Source organism: Anomaloglossus baeobatrachus, chromosome 11 (assembly GCF_048569485.1).
Source record: "Anomaloglossus baeobatrachus isolate aAnoBae1 chromosome 11, aAnoBae1.hap1, whole genome shotgun sequence".
In the NCBI taxonomy this organism is placed as follows: Eukaryota; Metazoa; Chordata; class Amphibia; order Anura; family Aromobatidae; genus Anomaloglossus; species Anomaloglossus baeobatrachus.
This window is the reverse complement of record NC_134363.1, coordinates 17,972,286-17,994,319: the sequence shown is the minus strand read 5'-3', so window position 1 is coordinate 17,994,319 and position 22,034 is coordinate 17,972,286. Positions and strand designations below refer to the sequence as shown.

At 44.0% G+C, this 22,034-nt stretch overlaps 1 protein-coding gene across 2 annotated transcripts in view; it reads left to right on the top strand.

Annotated features, from left to right (window-relative positions):
- LOC142257110 (uncharacterized) overlaps positions 1-22,034 on the top strand; it is a 76,167-nt gene that overhangs the window by 36,263 nt on the left and 17,870 nt on the right. For both annotated transcript variants that reach the window (XM_075329194.1, XM_075329196.1), the window contains 2 exons: positions 10,867-10,944; positions 20,581-20,700. In XM_075329194.1, coding sequence (XP_075185309.1) covers positions 10,867-10,944; positions 20,581-20,700 — 198 coding nt within the window. The remainder of the gene's footprint in view (positions 1-10,866; positions 10,945-20,580; positions 20,701-22,034) is intronic.

The window sequence follows — 22,034 nt, the reverse complement described above, 5'->3', positions numbered from 1 at the left end:
CGCAAAGATCAGAACACTAGCAGAGCCAACAGCACAACAGCAGAACCAGAAAATACAACTTGCAAAGTTCTGGGTGAGCATGCTCAGCAAGAAGCCTGAGCAATTACCAGTAAGGATGAACACCTGAGAAATCAGCGCCAACATGTAATCCGGCCCTGTCAATCAAGATGCTGGTTTAGTAACTCAGGAAGGTGCAGCAGAGCATCTCCAAAGGCAAGATACTCTGCACAGAGAAATAATGTCACGGCCAGGTCTGAAGTCACAGCAGAGCATCTTCTAGTCTGCAAGATGTTCTGCACAGAGGAATCGTGTAACTGTCAGGAATGTAGTTCAGGAAAACACAGCAGAGCATCTTCTAGTCTGCAAGATGCTCTGCATGGAGGAATCGTGAAAGGAGCCAAGGATAAGCAGAATATTTGCAGCTCTTGTATCGGGAAGGATGACCCTGGGGAAAAATACCCCTTATCATCTACAAATGGAGCCAATGCTCTACAATGTATCCAGATGGCGATGTCTCACAGAAACTCCGTGCCCTCTGGCGCCCTCTTATTGATACATTATTTGTTCACACTTTTTAGCTTTCTTTTGTCTTGTACCCATTGATAAGTAGTAACTATAAAACAATGCAACTGTTGAATTTCCACCAAGGATATAAACAGAGTCCAAGAATATTCGAAAACTGGATAAGAAACTTCTTTGTCACAAGTATTTTGGAATCAGTGATGTATCGGATTCTCATTCTATGACTCTTTTTTTGATGACGTCCTACCAGAAGCTCTCTGATACCGGCTAGTGTTACGCCGTGGCATCTGGCGTGGTCTCAATACCTCAATACACCCAGTGGATGGGCTTCCAGATTAGATGTAAACATAAGATAACTTTTGCATTCTGCTGCACAGAATTGTAATACTTATGTGTGTAATCACATTTGTAGCCATTGCTGAGGATTCCCTTTCCCTGACCAAAAAGTATAACCAAAGAGGAGGAGGGTATCACCGAGGAACAGGAGGAAGCACCAAAACTCATTTCATAAAGTCACAATATTTATTGATTGTATTAACTCTGTTTACAAATATGTGATGTTTTAAAAGGAATGTGACAGTGCCCCATGCGTTCATGCCCATATATATATATATATATATATATATATATATATATATATATACAGTTAGGTCCAGAAATATTTGGACAGTGACACAATTTTGGCGAGTTGGGCTCTGCTTGCCACCACATTGGATTTGAAATGAAACCTCTACAACAGAATTCAAGTGCAGATTGTAACGTTTAATTTGAAGGTTTGAACAAAAATATCTGATAGAAATTGTAGGAATTGTCACATTTCTTTACAAACACTCCACATTTTAGGAGGTCAAAAGTAATTGGACAAATAAACCAAACCCAAACAAAATATTTTTATTTTCAATATTTTGCTGCAAATCCTTTGGAGGCAATCACTGCCTTAAGTCTGGAACCCATGGACATCACCAAACGCTGTGTTTCCTCCTTCTTAATGCTTTGCCAGGCCTTTACAGCCGCAGCCTTCAAGTCTTGCTTAAGTCTGGATTTGAGCAAGTGAAATGCATGCTCAATTGGGTTAAGATCTGGTGATTGACTTGGCCATTGCAGAATGTTCCACTTTTTTGCACTCATGAACTCCTGGGTAGCTTTGGCTGTATGCTTGGGGTCATTGTCCATCTGTACTATGAAGCGCCGTCCGATCAACTTTGCGGCATTTGGCTGAATCTGGGCTGAAAGTATATCCCGGTACACTTCAGAATTCATCCGGCTACTCTTGTCTGCTGTTATGTCATCAATAAACACAAGTGACCCAGTGCCATTGAAAGCCATGCATGCCCATGCCATCACGTTGCCTCCACCATGTTTTACAGAGGATGTGGTGTGCCTTGGATCATGTGCCGTTCCCTTTCTTCTCCAAACTTTTTTCTTCCCATCATTCTGGTACAGGTTGATCTTTGTCTCATCTGTCCATAGAATACTTTTCCAGAACTGAGCTGGCTTCATGAGGTGTTTTTCAGCAAATGTAACTCTGGTCTGTCTATTTTTGGAATCGATGAATGGTTTGCATCTAGATGTGAACCCTTTGTATTTACTTTCATGGAGTCTTCTCTTTACTGTTGACTTAGAGACAGATACACCTACTTCACTGAGAGTGTTCTGGACTTCAGTTGATGTTGTGAACGCGTTCTTCTTCACCAAAGAAAGTATGCGGCGATCATCCACCACTGTTGTCATCCGTGGACGCCCAGGCCTTTTTGAGTTCCCAAGCTCACCAGTCAATTCCTTTTTTCTCAGAATGTACCCGACTGTTGATTTTGCTACTCCAAGCATGTCTGCTATCTCTCTGATGGATTTTTTTTTTTATTCAGCCTCAGGATGTTCTGCTTCACCTCAATTGAGAGTTCCTTAGACCGCATGTTGTCTGGTCACAGCAACAGCTTCCAAATGCAAAACCACACACCTGTAATCAACCCCAGACCTTTTAACTACTTCATTGATTACAGGTTAACGAGGGAGACGCCTTCAGAGTTAATTGCAGCCCTTAGAGTCCCTTGTCCAATTACTTTTGGTCCCTTGAAAAAGAGGAGGCTATGCATTGCAGAGCTATGATTCCTAAACCCTTTCTCCGATTTGGATGTGAAAACTCTCATATTGCAGCTGGGAGTGTGCACTTTCAGCCCATATTATATATAGAATTGTATTTCTGAACATGTTTTTGTAAACAGCTAAAATAACAAAACTTGTGTCACTGTCCAAATATTTCTGGACCTAACTGTATATTCTGCCTAATAAGCTCCTCATACAAGTGAGTAAAGCAAACTGACAAAATAGAGTGTTAAAAATCAATTTACAATATGCTAATTTGTTTCAGACTAGTCAAGGGGGAGTTGATTTTCTCCTGACTAGTCATCCCGGTAATTACTCAAACAAGTCCCAGTGTCAGTACACAGCGGAAACAGGTCTGGACTAGTGATGAGCGAGTACTAAAAAGCTCGGGTGCTCGAAGCTCGGGCCGAGCCTCCCAAGATACTCGTGTACTCGGCCCGAGCAACGAGCCCAATGTTATCCTATGGGAGACCCGAGTATTTTTGTGAAATGACCTCCCGGCAGCATGGAGAAACCCTAAAAATGTCACAAAAGTCTCAGAAGAGTGCTCAAATGACATGGCAACAGCATGGGGAAGACCCCTTGAAGCATTTATCACTCAAAAGTCACAGCTGTGAACAATTTTGTCCGCGTTTTACGCCATTTTTACGGACTCACCAGAAAACCTTCCAAAATGACCCCAAAATGATTTTTCATGGCGGAAATGTTAAGGGCACATACCCAATAGTGAGATAGAGCTGGTGTATGTTACTTTTTGAGATCAATACATGAAAGATTTTACGTGAAAACATTGTGTGGCACTCCGATGTCCCTGAGAAGAGACGTACATGAAGGCCTCTTGAGTCTAATGTGCCCATTTTGAGGAAGTGAGTCTTTGTAGTATTTTCCTTTGCCAGGGCAGTCCTAAATTGTGAGGTTCACCAATGCCCCTGCATACAGACGTGCATGAGGGCCTCAAAACATTAAGTGTCCATTGTCAGGAAGTGGGTGTATTATAGTATAGCCCTTAGGCAGGGCAGCCAAAAATTGGGAGGCTCCACATTGTCCCTGGGTAGAGACGTGCATGATGGCCTTTAAACCTGAAGTGCCCATTGTAAGGAAGTGGGTCTATTTCAGTATAGCCCTTTGCCAGGGCAGCCAAAAATTGGGAGGCTCCACATTGTCCCTGGGTAGAGACGTGCATGAGGGCCTCAAAACATTAAGTGTCCATTGTCAGGAAGTGGGTGTATTATAGTATAGCCCTTAGGCAGGGCAGCCAAAAATTGGGAGGCTCCACATTGTCCCTGGATAGAGACGTGCATGATGGCCTTTAAACCTGAAGTGCCCATTGTAAGGAAGTGGGTCTATTTCAGTATAGCCCTTTGCCAGGGCAGCCAAAAATTGGGAGGCTCCACATTGTCCCTGGGTAGAGACGTGCATGAGGGCCTCAAAACATTAAGTGTCCATTGTCAGGAAGTGGGTGTATTATAGTATAGCCCTTAGGCAGGGCAGCCAAAAATTGGGAGGCTCCACATTGTCCCTGGGTAGAGACGTGCATGATGGCCTTTAAACCTGAAGTGCCCATTGTAAGGAAGTGGGTCTATTTCAGTATAGCCCTTTGCCAGGGCAGCCAAAAATTGGGAGGCTCCACATTGTCCCTGGGTAGAGACGTGCATGAGGGCCTCAAAACATTAAGTGTCCATTTTAAGGAAGTGGGTGTATTTCAGTATAGCCCTTAGGCAGGGCAGCCAAAAATTGGGAGGCTACACGTTGTCCCTGGGTAGAGACGTGCATGAGGGCCTCAAAACATTGTTCCCATTGCAAAGGAGCGGGTCTCCTGTCGTTGTAATGTCCATTCTGCAAAGAATGGGCGAAAAAATTTACCACTGGGGGTATACCTGAAACAAAGACCTAACTATTGTAACGGTCATCATGATGGCGCATGAGGAGAAGGAGGAGCAGTCCAGCGATTATCCAAAGTCGAGAAGTGTACCCATGGGTGAGTGGAGGTACATGGCAAACTTTAAATTCCGCTCTCATTTGCTGGTGGTGTGGTGAAGTCTGGCCCAATCCAACCCTTGTTCATCTTTATCAGAGTCAGCCTGTCAGCATTTTCAGTTGACAGGCGGGTGCGTTTATCTGTAATGATTCCACCTGCGGCACTAAAAACACGCTCTGACAAAACGCTAGCAGCAGGGCAGGCCAGGACTTCCAAGGCGTAGAGAGCCAATTCATGCCACGTGTCCAGCTTGGATACCCAATAATTGTAAGGCACAGAGGAATGTCGGAGTACAGTTGTTCGATCTGCAAGGTACTCCTTCAGCATCTGGGCAAACTTAGGATTTCTTGTGGCACTACCCCGCACCTCAGGGGCTGTGGTACGTGAGGGGCTGAGAAAACTGTCCCACATCTTAAAGACTGTTCCCCTACCTCTGGCGGATTGGACTTGTGCCTCTCTCGGCTGTACGCCTCGGTTGTCCACTGATTCCTGACCTATGCCGCTAGCGTTTTGTGAGGGGAATGCTTTGCCTACTTCCGTGAGTATGGCCTTCCGAAACTGCTGCATTTTGGTTGACCTCTCCTCCACGGGAATAAGAGACAAAAAGTTCTCCTTGTAGCGTGGGTCTAACAGTGTTACCAACCAGTAATGATTGTCGGCCAAGATGTTCTTAACGCGAGGGTCACGAGACAGGCAGCTTACCATAAAGTCAGCCATGTGCGCCAGACTCTTAACAGCCAGGACTTCAGTAGCCTGACCAACAAGATGACTGAACATGCTGTCCTCCTCCTCCTCCTCCTCCTCCTCCTCCTCCTCATCTACCCTGTCCTCTGGCCAGCCACGCTGAATCGAGGATATGACTGGTGTGCATGTCATATCCTCAATTTGGCCGGAGAGTTGCTCCATGTCTTCATCCTCCTCCTCGTCATAGTCCTCCACTGCACGTTGTGATGAGACGAGGCTGGGCTGTGTGTTATCACCCACACCCACTACTGTTTCTTGCTGCAACTCATCGCGCTCCGCCTGCAATGCATCATGTTTGTTTTTCAGCAGGGACCGTTTTAGAAGGCAGAGTAGCGGTATGGTGACGCTAATAATGGCGTCATCACCACTCACCATCTTGGTGGAGTCCTCAAAGTTTTGGAGGATGGTACATAGGTCTGACATCCATCTCCACTCCTCAGGTGTTATGTGTGGAGTTTGACCCATTTCCCGACGGCTTAGGTGATGCAGGTACTCAACAACTGCCCTCTTCTGCTCACATATCCTGACCAACATGTGCAGAGTTGAATTCCAACGCGTGGGGACATCACACACCAGTCTGTGAGCCGGAAGATGCAAACGGCGCTGAAAGCCGGCAAGGCCGGCTGAAGCAGTAGGTGACTTTCGAAAATGTGCAGACAGGCGGCGAACTTTTACCAGCAGATCAGACAGCTCTGGGTATGACTTTATAAACCGCTGAACCACGAGGTTGAGCACATGGGCCACGCATGGAACATGTGTCAGCTGGCCTCGCCTCAAAGCCGCCACCAGGTTCCGGCCATTGTCACAAACGACCTTTCCTGGCTTTAGGTTCAGAGGTGTGAGCCAGTGATCTGCCTGCTGTTTCAGAGCTGTCCACAGTTCTTCTGCATTGTGGGGTTTGTCACCTATGCAGATTAGCTTCAGCACAGCCTGTTGCCGCTTCGCCGAGGCAGTGCTGCAGTGCTTCCAGCTTGTGACTGGTGTGGAGGGCACAGTGGATGAGGATGCGCAGGAGGAGGAGGAGGCTGAAGAGCATGACATTCCGGAGCTGTAGAGTGTGGGTGAAACACTGACTGAGGTAGGGCCTGCAAACCTTGGTGTGGGAAGGACGTGTTGCGTCCCTCGCTCAGACTGGGTCCCAGCTTCCACAATATTAACCCAGTGTGCCGTCAACGAGATGTAGCGGCCTTGCCCACAAGCACTTGTCCACGTGTCTGTGGTTAGGTGGACCTTGGGTGAAACAGCGTTGTTCAGGGCACGTGTGATGTTTTGTGACACGTGGTTATGCAACGCGGGGACGGCACACCGGGAGAAATAGTGGCGGCTGGGGACCGAGTAACGTGGGACAGCTGCCGCCATCAGGTCACGGAATGCTTCTGTCTCCACCAGCCTAAAAGGCAACATTTCCAGCGCAAGCAGTCGCGAAATGTTAGCATTTAGAACTGTGGCATGTGGGGTGTTGGCAGTGTATTTGCGCCTGCGTTCAAAGGTTTGCTGAATGGATAACTGAACGCTGCGCTGGGACAAGGACGTGCTTGATGATGGTGTTCTTTCTGCGTAGGCAACTGTAGGTGCAGGAGTGGAGGAGGCTTGTTCGCAGGCAGCATGGACAGAGGATTGGCTCGCATGCACAACCAGCGAAGACGTAGCAGTGACATCAGCAAGCACTGCTCCTCGACTCTGTTGTACTTCCCACAAAGTCGGGTGCTTGGCTGACATGTGCCTGATCATGCTGGTGGTGGTCAGGCTGCTAGTTTTGGTACCCCTGCTGATGCTGGCACGGCAGGTGTTGCAAATGGCCTTTTTTGAATCATCTGGATCCAACTTAAAAAACTGCCAGACTCGTGAAGACCTAACATTTGGACAGGCACCTTGTGTCGTCGTGTTGTTCCGGGGAACGGTTGCCTGACTTCTGCCTGGGGCCACCACCCTGCTTCTTACTGCCTGTTGTGATGCTACGCCTCCCTCCCCCTGTGCACTGCTGTCCTCGCTCTGCATATCCTCCTGCCAGGTTGGGTCAGTTACTGGATCATCCACCACGTCGTCTTCCTCTTCCGCACCCTGCTCCTCCTCCTGACTTGCTGACAATTGTGTCTCATCATCGTCCACCACTTGTTGAGACACGTTGCCAACTTCGTGAGAACGTGGCTGCTCAAATATTTGGCCATCTGTACAGACGATCTCCTCATGACCCACTTCAATATGAGCTGGCGAGAGGCCAGAATGTGTGAATGGAAACGTGAACAGCTCTTCCGAGTGTCCAAGTGTGGGATCATTAATGTCCGAGGAGGACGTGTACTCAGCCTGGTGGTAGGAAGGAGGATCAGGTTCAGAAATGTGCGGTGCAGTATCACGGCTACTGACACTTGACCGTGTGGAAGACAGAGTGTTTGTGGTGGTGCCAATCTGACTGGAAGCATTATCCGCTATCCAACTAACAACCTGTTGACACTGGTCTTGGTTCAAGAGCGGTGTACTGCTGCGGTCCCCAAGAATTTGGGACAGGACGTGCGAGCGACTAGATGTGGCCCTTTGTTGTGGCGAAATTAGAGCTTGCCCACGACCTCGGCCTCTGCCTGCACCACCATCACGTCCACTTCCTTGTTCCTTGCCAATGCCCTTGCGCATTTTGCAATGCTGTGCACTGCTGACGTGTATATTCACTACTTGTGCGTTATATCAAAGTTTCTGGAAATTGCACACAAGTGCACCTGTACGCTGCCACCGACAGGCACACACGTGCGGTTTTAAAAACCAAGCACGGACGCAATAATAACCTAACACAGGTTTTAGGAGCAAAAATTAAGAACTCTGACACTATCAGCCACTGCTGACTGACGTGTATTATACACTACACTTGTGCGTTATATAATAGTTTGGTAAACGCACACCAGTGCACCTGTACGCTGCCACCAACAGGCACACACGTGCGGTTTTAAAAACCAAGCACGGACGCAATAATAACCTAACACAGGTTTTAGGAGCAAAAATTAAGAACTCTGACACTATCAGCCACTGCTGACTGACGTGTATTATACACTACACTTGTGCGTTATATAATAGTTTGGTAAACGCACACCAGTGCACCTGTACGCTGCCACCAACAGGCACACACGTGCGGTTTTAAAAACCAAGCACGGACGCAATAATAACCTAACACAGGTTTTAGGAGCAAAAATTAAGAACTCTGACACTATCAGCCACTGCTGACTGACGTGTATTATACACTACACTTGTGCGTTATATAATAGTTTGGTAAACGCACACCAGTGCACCTGTACGCTGCCACCAACAGGTACACACGTGCGGTTTTAAAAACCAAGCACGGACGCAATAATAACCTAACACAGGTTTTAGGAGCAAAAATTAAGAACTCTGACACTATCAGCCACTGCTGACTGACGTGTATTATACACTACACTTGTGCGTTATATAATAGTTTGGTAAACGCACACCAGTGCACCTGTACGCTGCCACCAACAGGCACACACGTGCGGTTTTAAAAACCAAGCACGGACGCAATAATAACCTAACACAGGTTTTAGGAGCAAAAATTAAGAACTCTGACACTATCAGCCACTGCTGACTGACGTGTATTATACACTACACTTGTGCGTTATATAATAGTTTGGTAAACGCACACCAGTGCACCTGTACGCTGCCACCAACAGGCACACACGTGCGGTTTTAAAAACCAAGCACGGACGCAATAATAACCTACTAACAGGTTTTTTTGGGGAGCGACAATTACAGTACAGACAAGTCAGACACTATCTGGACTGTTTTACACTGTGTACACCAGCCCCAGATATGAAGGCTGGTATACGGTCACCACTACCCTGCCTGCCTGCCTGCCTGTATACTGCTACAATAGTCCTGACAAGGACTCTTTTGGTCACTAGCCTGTATTCAGACCTGGCTATACCCTGCCTGTATATAGCAACAATAGTCCTGAGAAGGACTCTGCTACTGTACTCCGACCTGGCTATACCCTGCCTGCCTGTATACAACTAGAATAGTCCTGAGAAGGACTTTTGGTCACACTGTTTGCAGCCCTGCAACTGAAAAAGCTATAAAGGGCCGCAAAGCTTTCCCTGAATCAGCGACACTCTCCCTACACTCACTGTCAGAATAGCTGTGAGCAGAGCACAGCGCGCCGGCCGATATAAAGGCTCGGTCACGCTGTGCAGGCCGGCCAATCACTGCAATTCCACAACTAACAGGGCTGTGGCATTGCAGTGGTCTGCCAGCCAATCCCTGCATGAGGGCTGGCTCTCAAAAGAGCGCCAACATGCAGAAATGAAGACCACGAGTAAAGCACGAGTATCGCGAGATTACTCGGTCCCCGCCGAGCAGCCCGAGTACAGTGATACTCGTGCGAGTACCGAGTAGTGACAAGCATGCTCGCTCATCACTAGTCTGGACTATAATACAGGAGGTAACTCAGGATCAGTAATGTAATGTATGTACACAGTGACCTCACCAGCAGAATAGTGAGTGCAGCTCTGGGGTATAATACAGGAGGTAACTCAGGATCAGTAATGTAATGTATGTACACAGTGACTGCACCAGCAGAATAGTGAGTGCAGCTCTGGAGTATAATACAGGAGGTAACTCAGGATCAGTAATGTAATGTATGTACACAGTGACTGCACCAGTAGAATAGTGAGTGCAGCTCTGGAGTATAATATAGGAGGTAACTCAGGATCAGTAATGTAATGTATGTACACAGTGACTGCACCAGCAGAATAGTGAGTGCAGCTCTGGAGTATAATACAGGAGGCAACTCAGCATCAGTAATGTAATGTATCTACACAGTGACTGCACCAGCAGAATAGTGAGTGCAGCTCTGGAGTATAATACAGGTGGTAACTCAGGATCAGTAATATAATGTATGTACACAGTGACTGCACCAGCAGAATAGTGAGTGCAGCTCTGGAGTATAATACAGGTGGTAACTCAGGATCAGTAATATAATGTATGTACACAGTGACTGCACCAGCAGAATAGTGAGTGCAGCTCTGGAGTATAATACAGGAAGTAACTCAGGATCAGTAATGTAATGTATATACACAGTGACTGCACCAGCAGAATAGTGAGTGCAGCTCTGGACTAATTTTCTACACATTTTAGGCATATATATTAATTGTATTTGTTCCATTTAGTTATATGTTACAATCTAATGTAATATTGTATTTTGCTGCTGGTAACATTTGTCAGTTGTCAGGGTCTTTCCTCTGTGTGTTGCTGCTGGTTGTCCCTGATACATAATGACATTATATTCCAGCTGTTGTTCGCTGCCTACAATCATCACAAGAAGACAATGCACATCCTATTCCCTGATAGTTCAATCACTCCAGTCCTGATGTAATACAGAGGCTTTTACTGTCCTGCTCTTCACCATCTCCATTTTATTCGTCCCCTCCCCTCTGTTTTTTTATGGCATAATCTTACGAAGCCAACGCCCTGTTATAAAGTAATTCTGAACACAGACCTCACAGTAAACTATTTGTTTGCAGCATCCTCCGGGAACTCCAGAGTCATGAAAAGCTCATGTCTCCTGCTCATCTGCATCTTATGGAGCATCTCAGCTACAGGTGGGTACCGGTACCTAGACAGGGGGATGGTGGACTGAAGTGACCTCAGTGGTACAAAACCTATTATGTATCATTTGCTTTTGTTTTGTAAATACAGAAAAAAAACATTAATATATTGAGGTAAAATCCTATCTATAATAATATTAATAATTTTAGTTTTTATGTTTTTTAGCTATGTGTTTATTTAATAAATACACAGCTAAAAAATATTTAATTAATTTATTATATTATATATGTATCAATATAATAATGAATTTTAAAGAAAATTTATTAAACTAATAGATTTGAAAAAAACAACAAATGTTTTATTTCTTATTTTAACCTTTGAATTATATTAAATTAATTAATCAATAATAATTATTAATATATAATTAATTAATATATATATATATAAATAAAATTCATTATATATTTTTTATTTATTATTCATTAATTATAAATATTATTATACAATAAATTAATTATTATAATTTATATATATATATATATATATATATATATATATATATATATATATATATATATGTATAATTTATGATATATTATTATAAATATTTTATATATATATATATATATATATATATATATATATCTGTATAATATAATAATTCTAATAATATATCATATATATATATATATATATATATACATATATATATAATAATTTATTGTATAATATTTATAATTAATGAATAATAAATGAAAAATATATAATGAATTAATTATATATATATATATATATATATATATAATTAGATATATATTATTAGATATAAATAATAATATATATTATATAATTTATTATATATTATTATGTAAATATAAGAATATTTATCTACATATACACATATATATATATATATATATATATATATATATATATATATAATATATATATATACCTTATATATATATATATATATATATATATAATATATATATATATACCTATCTCTCTCTCTCTCTCTCTCTCTCTCTAAGGAAAAGAGTAAAATAAAAAAAAAATGTTTCTTTTTTTCAAAATCTATTCATTTAATACATTTTAAAATTCATTATTATATTTATATCATATATAAAACTTAGGCGAATCCAAATTTTGGGCAAATTGATGAGCACAAATTGAGCAACCTTAAAGATAAAATCTTGAATTCTTACCATTTCTTCTGGATTTTTGGGGTGACGGGGTTAAAAAAAAAATTACTACCCACCTTCTCCATTGTACTCAGCATACCTGTCCTGCCACTGTTACTCCTCTCACTTCTTGAGGACAAATGTGATTGAGGAGTGTTGTGTCCTATAGTGTCCACATGGAGTGCATTATTTTACATGCATCATGCCGCACGTGGGGATTGGTCAGTGGTGGTGTCGACCTGGAGGAAGAAGATGGATAATGATGAGTTGAATAGAGTTGAATTTGGTGTGCGGAGGGACAAAAAGAGGTGAAAGTGAAAGTTTAGAAATGTTTTAAAAACTTTTATTGTAGTTTCCATTTGCAGCCAATCAAAATCTTCCCTCCAAATTCACTTAACTCTGCTGGACTTTTACATATATATATATATATAAATTCTTTTATTAGAATATATTAAAACTGATTTTGATAAAAAGCAATGAATGACAGAGGCCAATAGTTAATGATGATGTTGACGATGACGATGAAGATGATGTTAACTTCATCTTACTAATATCATTGATCCATTTAACAAAAGCTTTAGTGGAAAAAAATGTTTCAAAGTTCTTAAGCACTTATTTATGTTAAAAATACCTGACAAATCAATGTGCGCTCAGAGATCAATTTCCAAAGGGGCTGCAAAGTACTAGAAAACTTTGCATGACACTTTACAGGTTGGGTCAGTGACTTCATCGTCCACCACCTCGTCTTCCACTTCAGCAACCTACCACTTCAGCATCAAAGGTGCTATAAAGTATTGAAAATCTTCAATCTTGTAAAATAATTTCACCACTTTCCATAAGATGTAGGTGGTGCTACAGATCCTTCTTCCTCTTCAGTGCTGTCCTCACTGTGCATGACACCTTGCCTAGGTTGGGTCAGTGACTTCATCGTTCACCACCTCGTCTTCCACTTCAGCAACCTACCACTTCAGCTTTGGAGGTGCTATAAAGTATTTGAAAACCTTCTATCTTGTAAATAGAACTCCACCAATTTCCATAAGATGTAGGTGGTGCTACAGGGCCCTCTTCCTCTGCAGAGCTGTCCTCACTGTGCATGACACCTTGCCTAGGTTGGGTCAGTGACTTCATCGTTAACCACCTCGTCTTCCACTTCAGCAACCTACCACTTCAGCATTGGAGGTGCTATAAAATATTTGAAAACCTTCTATCTTGTAAAAAGAATTTCACCACTTTCCATGAGATGTAGGTGGTGCTGCAGGTCCCTCTTCCTCTGCAGTGCTGTCCTCACTGTGCATGACACCCAGCATCGGACTGGCTACCGGAGGAATCTCCAGTAATGCCAGGTCTGAATTCAGTTACCTGCATTGCACTCTGGAGCTCTCATCTGAGCTCCAGAGTGCAGCCGAGACTGCACCACGAGCGCCGAGTGATTGATTCCCTGGCGATTGCAGTTCAGTTCATGACAGCTGCAGACAGGCCAAGGTGATCTCCAGAGTTCAGGTGAGAGCAGCGGAGATCACCCCGGCATGTCTGCAGCTGACATGAACTGAAGCGCAGTCGCCGGGAAATCAATCACTCGGTGCTCGCGGTACAGTCTCGGCTGCACTCCGGAGCTCAGGTGAGAGCTCCGGAGTGCAATGCAGATACCTGAATCCAGGACTGGCATTACTGGCGACTCCTCCGGTAGCCAGTCCGACGCTGATGACACCCTACCTAGATTGGGTAAGTGACTTCATCGTTCACCACCTCATCTTCCATTTCAGCAACCTACAACTTCAACATCGGAGGTGCAAAGTTTTAGAAAACCTTCAATCTTGTAAAAATAACTTCACCACTTCCCTAGAATGTCTAGGTATCACAGCTAAGTCATATTCATTTCAATGAAGGTTAATTGTAATACTAGACACAACCCATGTATGGGTTATTATTAAGATTTTAGGAAAAAAATAAGTAAATTTTTGTAATCCTGGGCAACCCTTTTAAGTGTTTATAAATCTAGATGAAAGGAATATTCTTACCTTCTTAACTTGGAGGATTGTGCAAATAACAAAAAGTGATGCCAAATGGCAATAAATCAGACAGATCTCACCCAGATCTTCTCCATGGGCAAGATTGAACACCGGTCCAGGGTTGATCACTGGCTGGAAGATCCAGGGCAATGCGTCGGGTGATGGAATAACAAACCCTGTCGTGCCCCGTGATTGGACTTCCGCCCTGACAAGGGCAGCCCCAAATGAGTTGTCTGCCCCACAACCACAAAATATGAGAGTATATGTCCTCCCAGGACCGGTGTTCAATCTTGCCCATGGAGAAGATCTGGGTGAGATCTGTCTGATTTATTGCCATTTGGCATCACTTTTTGTTATTTGCAAAATTTATGCACAAGCACTTTGGTACCCTTTTTAATGTATTTATTAAAAGCTATGTTTTAGTCCTTGCTATTATCCACTATTATATTGGACTTTTGGGCTATATTTTCTGCTTGGCAGAATCTGCTATTATACCTTCTTAACTTGCCAAAAGAATGTCATAAATTCGTCATAGCATACAGATCCCTCTACTGGGAACCCAACAACCTGAAGAACGTGGCACTGTTACGTGCTGTCCGGGATGAATATTTGGCCAAGCTTGTGAACTTTCTTAAAAAGCTTTGAAAAAGGCACTCACAAAAGAATGAAGAAAGACCCATATTCGTTGCCACCACTTTACTGATGGTGGTCCTCAACAGGAGTGGGTTTTTGAGACTGATACATGTCCCATTGATAGGACTCACATCTGCTATACATTTATGTCATGGTCTTATGGGAAAACCACCTTACTAGTCATGGGCGAGCATGCTCGGCACTGCTCGGTACTCGATCGAGTGTTCGAGTGCTCAAGACTCTCAATACTCGTTTGAGTATCTGCGTACCATGCTTGATGCCCTGCCCTCCCGTGGTCATGTCACACACCAGTCGATGAGCAAGTACTGCTGCAGCAATGCCATACCAGCAGCAGCTGACTTGCAGAAAAGGGTACACACATGGTGCACCTTGACAAGTTGATTAGCCAAATCTTAGTAGGTTTTCAGAATGCGCTGAACCACTAAGTTGAGCACATACACATAGGTGTGCGAGTTTGCCAAGCTTCAGAGCAGCTAATAGGTTTTTGCCAATATCCCAGGTGTCCATGCTTGCTACTGATATGGACAACGTGCTCTGAGATGACAATTCGGAGATAAATGATGAGGAAAAGGAGGGGGTGCAGCAACTGGTGTAGGTGGTACAGGATACCCTCATTGAACTAAGGCCTCAATCCTCAGCATCGGTAGTAAGAGTGCCGTCCCAGGGTCTTACTCTGTCCCAGTGTCCACAACGTTCTCCTAGCATCCCTTGTCACAAATACTTCTCCACGTATCGGTCGTTAAGAGGACCTTCCCAATAACTGCGTTGGTGAGTTCACGGGTGATGTTGTGGTGTAAACAGGGATGGCACATTGGGAAAAATAGTGGCAGCTGGGGAATGAGTACCAAGAGCTGGCTGCTGCCATAAGGTTGCAGAAAGCCTCAGTGTCCAAAAGCCTAAAAGGCAACATTTCCAGGTAGAGCAGACAGTCTGACAAAGAATAGGACAACAATGCTAATGGTGCTTGCAAATGGGCAACGATAAGTTTAGGGTGGGAGGTATCCATGCTTTCATCCATGACAGGAGATTGGCAAGCACGTAAAGAGGGGAAAGGCAGTGAGGTCACCAGCAGGCACTGATTGTGGACCCAAGTGTTTGGCCCACTGAGTCGAGTACTTTGATGACATCTGCCTGAGCAAGCTGGTGGTGGTCAGGTGGATAGTGATCAGTCCCCTTCTGACCTTGGTATGGCACAGGTTTTAAAAAAAACATTCTTTTATCTTTCTTGGAACAAGGTGTAACACAATTAACATAGCGGGCGTGTTCAACCTACTGATGACTGACACGCAACAAAAAAACACCCCCCAACTACACCACAAACAAAGGGAAACACCAGGAACATGATAACAATGGTGGGCCCTGGTGCCAGTGAGATGGTAGATAGACACCTGCTGCCTTTACCTGGCACTGTACCCTGCACTACTATCCGGACACTATACAGGCTCTGCACCTGTCGCCGAGCAGGAATACCTGAAGCTCTTAGCAATCCATACTATAGACCTGGCTAGGGAGTCGTGTGGTAAAGCGGGCTTTACACGCTACGAGATCGCTACAGCGATCTCGTTGGGGTCACGGATTTTGTGACGCACATCCGGCCGCTGTAGCAATCTTGTTGTATGTGACTCCTAGGAGCGATATTGGATCGTTGCAAAAACGTCCACAATCGCTCCTTGATCTTCGTCCCTGCGGCAGCACAAATCACTACGTGTGACGCCGCAGGAACGAGGAACCTCTCCTTACCTGCCACATGCCAGCAATGAGGAAGTAAAATATAGGTCAGGTAAAGAGAAAACCGGTTTAAATGCCGCGCTAAAAACCACTGATGTTGTAGATGAAAAAGATTTCCTTTATTTCATAATTTTACGCGTTTCAGAGACATCTCCGTCTCCTTCCTCAGGAAAATAAACCATATGACTCAGATTCAAATGGGCTGTTCACTTTTCAAATGCATATGTGGCTACTGGTCTTCCTTTATATAGGCTCTGTTGCCCCTTTTTTGTAATATGATTTATTTTCCTGAGGAAGGAGACGGAGATGTCTCTGAAACGCGTAGAATTATGAAATAAAGGAAATCTTTTTCATCTACAACATCAGTGGTTTTTAGCGCGGCATTTAAACCGGTTTTCTCTTTACCTGACCTATATTTTATATACTACATTCCGGGGCCGCTGCTAAACCACAAAAAGGCACTCACATGCGATCATAAGGAGTTGTGACTTTCACAACCCTACCAGGTGAGTGTACCTCTTTCTGTCTCTCTACCCTCATACCGGGTAAGACCCTATTGCGCTTTTTCCCCCTACAGCTCTACAAGCAATGAGGAAGGAAGGAGGTGGGCGGGATGTTCGTCCCGCTCATCTCCGCCCCTCCGCTTTGATTGGCCGGCCGCTTAGTGACGTCGCGGTGACGTCGCTGTGATGCCGAACGTCCCTCCCTCTTGAGGGAGGGATTGTTCGCCGGTCACAGCGACGTCGCCGACCAGGTAAGTGCGTGTGACGCTGCTGTAGCGATAATGTTCGCTGCGGCAGCAATCACCAAATATCGGCATAACGATAGGGGCGGGTGCTATCATGCTCACCATCGCTAGCATCGGCTAGCGATGTTGCAGCGTGTAAAGCCCGCATAAGACTCACTATGCCCACCACTGCATTAATACAACAAGATGGTAGGTGAGACTAAAAGGGGGATACAACCAACAATGGAAAAGATCCAAGATGAATCCTCAACAGTCCCTTCACCAAAGGGGGCCAGCATACAAATGGCTTTGCATAGTCAGCCACATTTGCTGGGAGATCTAGCTACTTAAGCACAAGGGGGCGTGTGTACAGAGCAGCCGCAGCTGACTTTAAATGTAGGAGAGCTGCTAGCAAAAATACTGAAATTAACTACTTCAGTACTAAAGGAAACAAAACAACATTTATATGAGTCCCATATGGAGATGAGAGGCTCCAGGCAAAAAGCTGTCACTAGTCTCCAAAACCAGTGAGACGACCGTGACAGTACCTCCCTTTAACGAGAGGCCTCAGGACTCTCAAGACTGGTAAAATCGTTCATCCCAATGTGAACAGGCCCCTCTTTTCTCCAATAGGAGGCACCACCCATTTCCAGAGCAAAGACCTGTGGACTATGTCGTGGATGTTAAGCGCTGGGGGTAGCTCCAGCCGTACGGCCGTAGATGTCAGTAACACTAAAGGAACCGATAAACCTTGAGCCTAGAGCCTCAGACACACAATTCCACTAGGGGTTTTTAGTGGACACTCACATAGTCATTCTAACACCGGTCTAGACCTGCAAATTTCTTACCGTGCACACACCTGGTAATAGAGGGAAAATTCCTGACCAAATCAACAACAGAGGAGGAACTCCGTCCATCCAACACCTTATGCTCCAGTACCGAACACTTAGTGGGAATGACCCCCCTCCCCGATCATCTCTACAAGGGCCGCACAGAAGCCTAATCTTCCCCTGAGGTGTGGGTAATGCACCTTTTCCTTTCTAAGATGCCTTGGTGATTATTACTAGAGGACAATGTGGTGGGCTTTTAATAAGTACTGCAGAGATGGTAGTACATAGGAGATGACTGTGACATAAACACCAGACTGGAGAATGCCTAACCCTTGACCTGGGCATTTGTCGTGTGTGGGTGCTCAGAGAACAGTTGTCCACCTTCTCCCTCTGGCCATCCCACTGCCTCTTCCTGCCTGTTGCGGTGCTACAGATCCCTCCTCCTCGCTAGGCATGACACCTTGCCAGGTTGGGTCAGCAACTTCATCGTCCACCACCTCGTCATCCACTTCAGAAACCTTTCACTTCAGCAACGGAAGGGCTGGAAAGTATTGGAAAACCTTCTAAAATTGTGAAAAGAACTTCAGCACTTTCTATAGGTTTTAGGTGGTATCACAGCTAAGTAATATTCATTTTAATAAAGGTTACTGGTAATACCAGACACAACTCACGTACTCATTATTTACCGTTTAAGAAAAAGAACAAGTCAATTCTTGTAATTCTGGGCAACCCCTTTCAGTACTGATATTACTGTCTCAATTCGAAAGATTAAAGGGATAGTCCTACCTTGCAAAAAGGATGTGTCATACATTTTTTATAGAACAGAGATCCATCTACTGGGAACCCCATCATCCAGAAGAACGGGGCCCTCTTGCGTGCTGTCTGGGATGAATATTTGGCCGTGCTTGTGCACTTTCTTAAGAAGTATTGAATAATATTGGAGCACTTACAAATGAATGAAGAAAAGCCCATATTCGTTGCCATCACTTTACTGGTGGTAGTTTACGACTGGAGCATGTTCTTGAAACAGATGGAGGTCCCATTGATAGGACTCACATCTGATATATATTTAAGTCATGGTGTCAAGGTTGGGAATTTTGGGGACACCACAAATGGGGTTTCTCAAGGTCACAGAGATGGATTCCAAATCGATCTGCGCAGATATAATTATTTCTGACAACAATGATCACGCTGAGACGTATTCACTGCTTGAGCAGAAGCAGGCTTCTGAGTTATTTATTGAAAATCATGATTATACAATACAACATTTGACCTTGAAACGGGAACAAGGAGTAAAAGATAAAGCCCCAGTTTCCCATCCCCAGCTGCTGGGAACCAGTGTGTTATGAATACCTCTTTGTTTATTGCTCATTTTGCTTGATTAACTAGTTAACACGTTCCTGATCACACATCTTAAAGTAAAGGCCGCTTTACACGCTGCAATATCGTGACCGATATCGCGCGGACCCGTCACACTACTTACCTGCCTAGCGACATCGCTGTGACCGGTGAACCGCCTCCTTTCTAAGGGGGCGTTTCGCTCAGCGTCACAGCGACGTCACAGCAGCGTCACTGAACCCAATAGAAGCAGAGGGGCGGAGATTAGCGAGACGTAACATCCCGCCCACCTCCTTCTTTCCTCATTGCGGGCAGACGCAGGTAAGGTGAGGTTCCTCGGGTGTCACACATAGCGATGTGTGCTACCGCACCAACAAGGAACTACATCGCTAACTGCAGCAGCAGCGACAATCGAGAATAGGGGGGCATGTCACCGATGAGCGATTTTGAACATTTTTGTGACGATTCAAAATCGCTCATAGGAGTCAAACACAATGAGATCGCTAACGCGGCCGCATGTGCGTCACAAATTCCGTGACCCCAACGAGATCGCTTGAGCGATGTCGCCTTTAAAATGGCGTCTATGCGATTGTCATACAGACATACAGATAATTATGCAATGACAGCTATGCTTTGATTATATACACACACACAGATCCTCTTATTACTTCCGGATAAACGGTCTACAGTCTGGGCGGCCCTCCCCTCACATTGGTATTATGGGAATACTTCTCTTCTAGTGATGGGGAACTGCTCGGTACTCGATTGAGTATCCAGGTGCTCAAGACTCTCAGTACTCGGTTCCTTATGACCTTGTGTGCAGGAATCAGAGAAGCCCTGGTCTTAACCAAGACAGCCGAGACTATAAGACAGATGGGAAGAGTAAGGACCTTGTAGACTAATGACCGTTTGAAGGAATTGTTCTGGGTTCTGCCACTAGACCTCACAATCAGTTGACATGGTTGGACCAGCGCTCGCTTTCTGAGTAGTCATTTAATCCATAGTAGTGTATCATAGCCATTTAGAGACCACACAGGAAGACCTCTGATTTTGTCCTTTTTTTCCTGTTATCTTTCCCATCATGCCTCAAAATTGTGCACAAATATTTTTTTTTATTTGTAAAATTAAGGAGTTTTTAAAATAATTTGATGTTTCGGCATTCGCCCGATTGACTTTATCCATGAACTGTCCTTACGTTGCGTTGTCTCATCTCTTCTAGATGTGCCGATGTTGTGTGTAAAGTGCGTGGGAGAAAATGAAAAGTCCTGTCGGGGAATTGCACAGAAATGTTCATCCGCCACCGATGAGTGCATCTCGGTGATTGAACTGACCAAAATAGGTGAGTTAAAGCGGTCTTATCACCAAGAATCTGCGCCATCCTCTATAACCCCCGGCAATCGGTTTTTCTTGTGAGAAATTCCAACTAAAGCTTATGTATGTGTATTCATCTGTGTGTATCTCTATATATGTGTATATATGCAGTATTTGTATGTGTATTCATCTGTGTGTATCTTTATATATGTGTATATATATTTGTATGTGTACATGTACAGCATTTATGTAGGTGTCAATGCATGTTTGAATTTTTATGTTTGCGTATGCATGTTTATATTATTTTATGTATAAATTAATGCATTTATGTGTATGTATGTACTTATGTGTTAGTATGTATTTATGTATGTATTGATATGTGTGTATGTGTCAGTTTATTTATCTGTGAATGAATGTATTTTTGTTTACATACAGTATAATATATGTATGTATTTTCTGTATGTATATGTGTAACTTGGTACAGTCATATGAAAACGTTTGGGCACCCCTATTAATGTTAACCTTTTTCTTTATAACAATTTGGGTTTTTGCTATTTCAGTTTCATATCTCTAATAACTGATGGACTGAGGAATATTTCTGGATTGAAATGAGGTTTATTGTACTAACAGAAAATGTGCAATCTGCATTTAAACAAAATTTGACCGGTGCAAAAGTATGGGCACCTCAACATAAAAGTGACATTAATATTTTGTAGATCCTCCTTTTGCAGAAATCACAGCCTCTAGTCGCTTCCTGTAGCTGTTAATGAGTTCCTGGATCCTGGATGAAGATAGATTTGACCATTCCTGTTTACAAAACAATTCCAGTTCAGTTAAGTTTGATGGTCGCCGAGCATGGACAGCCGCTTCACATCATCCCACAGATGTTCAATGATATTCAGGTCTGGGGACTGGGATGGCCATTCCACAACATTGTAATTGTTCCTCTGCATGAATGCCTGAGTAGATTTGGAGCGGTGTTTTGGATCATTGTCTTGCTGAAATATCCATCCCCTGCGTAACTTCAACTTCGTCACTGATTCTTGCACATTATTGTCAAGAATCTGCTGATACTGAGTTGAATCCATGTGACCCTCAACTTTAACAAGATTCCCGGTGCCGGCATTGGCCACACAGCCCCAAAGCATGATGGAACCTCCACCAAATTTTACTGGGGGTAGCAAGTGCTTTTCTTGGAATGCCGTGTTTTTTTGCCTCCATGCATAACGCCTTTTTGTAGGACCAAACAACTCAATCTTTGTTTCATCAGTCCACAGGACCTTCTTCCAAAATGTAACTGGCTTGCCCAAATGTGCTTTTGCATACCTCAGGCGACTCTGTTTGTGGCGTGCTTGCAGAAAT